The 6,000-nt window shown below is 26.1% G+C and overlaps 1 protein-coding gene across 2 annotated transcripts in view; it reads left to right on the forward strand.

Annotated features, from left to right (window-relative positions):
* The window catches only part of LOC105254085 (complexin), a 117,278-nt gene extending 112,459 nt beyond the window's left edge, over window positions 1–4,819 (forward strand). The window contains exons 4-5 of one of the 2 annotated variants that reach the window (XM_011262576.3): window positions 2,695–2,824; window positions 4,271–4,819. In XM_011262576.3, the coding sequence (XP_011260878.1) occupies window positions 2,695–2,824; window positions 4,271–4,344 (204 nt within the window). In that variant the 3' untranslated portion in view covers window positions 4,345–4,819. The remainder of the gene's footprint in view (window positions 1–2,694; window positions 2,825–4,270) is intronic. The other variant, XM_011262577.3, reaches the window with a different exon arrangement.
* Window positions 4,820–6,000: the final 1,181 nt, after the last annotated feature.

A 6,000-nucleotide genomic window follows, 5' to 3' on the forward strand; every position in this document is an offset into this window, starting at 1 on the left:
TATATATATATATATATATATATATATATATTCTTTAAAGCCTTCTATGATCCTTAATTCTGACTAAAATCTCAAATTCCAATTTTCCTCATGTCATGACGACACCGTATCAAATATACTGTCTATTTATAGCATCGACAAAATTTATGATGCACATAGGGAGCATCGAATACCATAATTTCGATTTTATTTTTGCTTATTAATATAATGCATATAATAAATGCTTTTATATACATATATGTATATCTGAAAATAATGAATAATCGATGTTTCGATACTTCATCATATTTATGTAGATATTGAGTATAAGAATATATATATAATTATATAAGAATACATGAGAGAAAATAAGAGCATGAAACAGGACGCAGATCTCAAAAACGTTGCAATGTGATTTACTTTGCAGGCTTCATGAAAAGACTATATAGTATACTAGTGATAGACAATTTGAAACACTAATTTTTTATCATCATCAATAGTTATGATTATTATACGTTTACGATTAAAAAAAAATTATACAAATTTTTATATTGTATTGACAATGGACGATATTTACTTGTTTCACTTGTTGCTTTTATTAAGGAATAAGAATTATATATATGTATGTACACATGTCTAAAGAAAAAAAGTTTTAAGGCACGATAAAACTTCCTTCCTCTCTTCGCCTCAATACGATATTTTCTATTGTAAACATTTATGAGCGCATATTAATCTTTTCTATTTTTGATTATATAATTATTCAGATTCATTTTTTTGTTCTACTTTAATTGTCTGATTTATTTCAAAATAGTTTATATGAAGATATGTCAGTCAAAAGTGCCGCATGATAAATCATTAAACAATCCTAATCCGGCATATAATGTTCTCATAATTTCGAGCATGAATGGACAGAAGTGCAGACATAGATGCAGGAGAATGCACGACGAACATGTCGCATATGTGCGTTCGGGGGACATTAATTAATGTCAGGATCAGAACATCAGATTTGACGCTGCCGTGAGAAACAGTGCTCGTTTATCCTTGCTCTGTCTCCTCGATGCAGTGGGACATGTACATTGAGAAATTGAGAGTTGAATGAAAGCACTTGTTTGAAGTTGGATTTAATATGTGACAGAGCAATTAAGATAATATAATTAAAATAGAATTCTATATACAAGTACATATTCGAGTGATATTTTTAATAATATATTTTTCAAATTTGTTAATTAAAACACCCATCAGAATGTCAGTCAACAATTTTTTCATCAAATTTTTAACAAATACTTGTAACACACACATATATACAGGAAAAGAGAAAGAGAGAGATTTGGAGAAAAATATATTTACAACTTTATATATTATTGACTTATAGATTTGAAATGCATCGATTCTGTTCCAAATTATATTCATGTATTTAGTTAAGCGAATTAATATATAGAGCAAATGATAAAGGTAGAGAAATCATACAAGTTTTATAATCTACACTACATAATGTACTACACACAATTCATATATACCATATATCTTATATACATACATACATACACACACACACATATATGTGTGTGTGTATTAAATATGATTGAATACTGATTTTAAATAGTATTATTTGTTTTTTTAAATTGCAAATAATACGATATAATTTATTTAAAAAAAAAGACTCATGAACAAGGCATGGAACAAAGTATTCAGAAAATCAATGATGCATTATCATTTGTTGCAAAATAAATCGTTTACTGAAAGGCACTAATAATTAATGGCCTTGGCCTGTGGTATAACCACGATGCATATATTTTACAGATGGTATAATATTTATATATAGAGAAACGCATTATATATACATGTACACACACACACACACACACACACACACACACACGATGGCAATACATACTTGTACGACTAGTGCCATATCTGACTTGCACCGCAATCGGGCTTATTGTTTATCGCCAGAATACAAAGTGTCAATAAAATATGTGAGGATAGCAGTGTCTGTTATTATATCAGATAATAATAGAGAGGAATATGTAACTTATTTATTAAAAAATAAAATAAAATAAAATAAAAAATTTATAAGTAAATTATAATAATTTTAATAATAAATTAAAAGCTGTAATCATATAAGCTATTAGTTTTTTATAGCTCTTATTTTCTAATTAGCAGAAACAATGAGAATTATGAAGTCAAATCGCAATTATTGCTGCATGCTAATAAAAAAAATATATTACTATTCATAAGCAAGAAAATAAACAGAGATCTCGTCTGAAATAATATTTCAGTTTGGTTCAATAAAACGTTTCGATTTCATTATAGTTTCTTGATTAACAAAGAAAATTGAAACTATTTTTGTTTTTTCCTTAAATTGTATAATTTGTTTCCATATATGGAAAAATATATCTTTATTTTTATATAAAAATAAATAATTTAAATTTGTGTATTTCTTGCTCTATTGCTACATTATATATGTTAAACTATTAAAATTCTAAAACAGATGTATTATACAATATGTATATTGACAAAGTAGTTATTTTTATTTTGTTATTGTTTATATATATATATATATATATATATATATATAAATATATAACTAGAAACTTATTTAATAAAATAACTGTATAACACAAATTATAATAGACTACATGGCAAATATTTGATCACCTTTAATATCGATAGAAATTTTATTATCTTGTTTGATAGATTTTTTTTTATTTACAGTATAACATAAAAAAACGGGAAGAGATACAAGAGATACCACAAGAAGAGCCTAATCCTCTGATGCGAAAGAAGAAAACGCCAGAAGAATTGGCGGCGGAAGCCGAGGCTGAGGATGAAGACGAATTCACCAGTACGTAATGTTCATAAAATTTCATTTCATATCTAATAAAAATTATTCTAATAAACCAAATTAAAGATTGTTTAAGTGAAAAAAAACGAAAAAAGAATACTTTACTAGTTTTCCAATTCTTAATGTTTCTTTTCCAAAATTTTTTCACAATTCTTAAAATCTCTTTTATAAAAAAAACTTTTTGTTTTTAAAACAAAATTATGATTTAAAATTAATATTTTAAGTTTTCTATTTATTTTTTTCATAAAAAAAATAAATAGAAAATTATCTCGATTATTATAATTACTTAATCATTTTGCATAATAAAATTGTTATTTTACTTAAAAATTAATGTAAACTGAATAGAAATATAAGAATACCAAGAGATTTTTCTCTTTGAGAAAAAATTGACTTAACATTTAACATTTAATTATATGAATAATATTACGAATGAAAAAGTGTGTTTCACGACTTATAATGTGAACTTAAAATTATATATCTTAAGTCTATGTAAATCTGCAACTGTATTAATTGGATTTTCTGCGCACGTCTGATGCACAATTTTCTCCGTAAAAGTAAAACTTGTTTTAATTTTGCAAATTTGATATACTGTAATTATATTCCATATGATTTTTTATATGCAGAATTTTGGATCATCATTTTCATATTAACATATAACAATACTCTCTAATATATTTAAATATGTATATATGTTAATAAATTGTTATTTTATTATAATGCATAAACGTACATATGTGTGATGTATATATGATATATATACATACATACATACATACATATATATATATATATATATATATATATATATATATGAATGTATATGTGTATATATATGTGTATATATATAAAATATTTGCTGCAATTTTAAAATAAAAATCAATACTATTTATTTATCAAAAGTGATTATAAAATGACTTTTCTTTCATAAGTATTTTGATCATCATGTGTATATATTCTAATTTTATAATGTTTATATTTTAACACTATAACAAATTATAACAAATTTTAATTATTAAATTTTAATTTTAATATTTATTTTCATCTTGTGATTATTTAATTCTAATAAATTTTAAAATTCAAAAAATAAATTTTTTATTTAACTGCTTTTTTAAAATGTAACATTATTGTCAAATATAAAATATACGTGATGCATGTTTTTGTTTTTCATTTTTCTTTACGAAAATTAGATTGCGTGTTGAAAGAACTATAATCTTTCAAATCAACAATTTTCTTTGATGTAAATTTCTGTTTTTATTAGAACACAACCTTTTTTCTTCCATCCTCTTCTTTTTCTTTCTTTTTTCTTTATATTTTATTTAACAAATAAATCAATTTTGACAACAAATTTTTATCAACTTTCTATATCTTATTCTTATTATTTTTTTCTATTCAAATCTTTATTGTAAATGTTTTACTAAGCATGTTTTCTCATTTTGATTGTTTCAGAATTGAGAAATACGATAGAAACGCAGGTAAACGAGTTCAAATCGCATATCGAAAGTAAGTGTAGCCTCCAATGAGCCTATCATAGCGCGCGGTTTGCGAGAAAGATGACGGCGATGCTGTACGTCGTCATCGAAATCGCGTCCGTCTGTCACTTCCTGCTGCCCAAAGGAATAAAAGAGAGAGTGATAACACAAAAGATGCAGCGAGAAAGAGAAACGATATGCGGAATAGTCATCAGCATTGGACACATCGCCGTGTCGACTAATCATAAATTGATCCCAGACCCAGCAATTAGTCAATCGTTGTTCAAAACAAAATGAACGACGAAAACGATTCATTTCCCGCGAATTTTCAGGAGATTCTTAAAGAATTTTTCATTGCCATCATATTTGGATTCAACTTTAGAAATCGGAAGTGATTCTACTAAGAATTTTGTCTTGAATAAAAGTTATGACAGAGTTATAATCGAAAAAAAGAAAAATTATTATTGTTACAGAGAAACACATGGGATAAGTTTTTTTCTCACACACTTACACAAGAAAATGTTATAAGATATAAAAGTTATAAAGTAAAATTGTAAATTGTAAAATTGAAAATTGTAAATTTTTACTAAAACTAAAAAAATTGAAAAATTCGAAACTGAAAGAAACTTAAAGGAATGTTGTTAACTAGAATTGTGAAAAGAAAATTACTAACTAGAAATACAAAACTAAAACTTAAAGAGGAATTCAATGCTGGAAAAAGAAAACTTTAAGAAATATAAAATCTAACAAGAGAAAGTATAAGTGTCAATAGAATTTAAAACAAATTACCAATTAGAAACGCAAAATGCAATCTTAAAGTAAATAACAATTATAAATATTTGAACAGAAAATGTTATCAAATAGCCGAGTAAACTACTGGAGTAAACTACTGGTGTATTTATACAGTAGATAGAAAAAAATCGGGAATAAATCTTTATATAACTCAAGGGAATGACAAAGAATGAAATTGGAAAGTACTATTAAAAAAATATCAAGATTAATTCTCTCTACGATGAATGACTATAAATTTTGATCCAGAATTTATATGTATAAACTACGATGGACGTAAAAAAATTCTCGATGAATGTCCTGATATTTCCCTGTATAATGCAACGAAGAGACGCAAGCATTGACGACACTGAAGAAAAATGAAGTCAAAAATTATTAGAACAAAAAAATTGATACAATCAACGATTGCCGCCTTGAAGAAGCACGGAGTGTAAAATATGTTTCTTGAAAGAATGAAGAAGAGAAGATTGCATAACCCAATAGTGTCAAAGGAATTAGAAATCTAAAAATCTAATCTCATCTGATTCAAAAGCAAACCGCGTGGCAAAACAGAAAAAGACTTCCAGAAGAGAGCGAAAGCAGGTATGATCGAAAATATTGTGATGGAAAAATTCAGAAGACAAGAGTGATGTAAATGATGATGAAGAGAGAAAGAGAGAGAATGCTGGCTCGACCAGAGTGTGAGTTTTTTATGTAATTGTTGCAGTTAAAATGAAGTGCGAAATGACGTTGTTTTATATAGGATAATTAGGTGTTCTGTAGAATGTGTTTAGTCGTAGTATAGCTTATAACGCGAATCAATTATCTGGTATGACAAGAGTGAAGTATCCAACTGTAGATACTGAATTATTTTCTATTTATAGTTCGTCTAGATATTCTACAGTTACAGAGAATTTTTGGCGCAATTTGGTGGTGTGG

This window comes from Camponotus floridanus, unplaced genomic scaffold, assembly GCF_003227725.1.
Source record: "Camponotus floridanus strain SB8 unplaced genomic scaffold, Cflo_v7.5 scaffold1, whole genome shotgun sequence".
NCBI classification, from domain to species: domain Eukaryota; kingdom Metazoa; phylum Arthropoda; class Insecta; order Hymenoptera; family Formicidae; genus Camponotus; species Camponotus floridanus.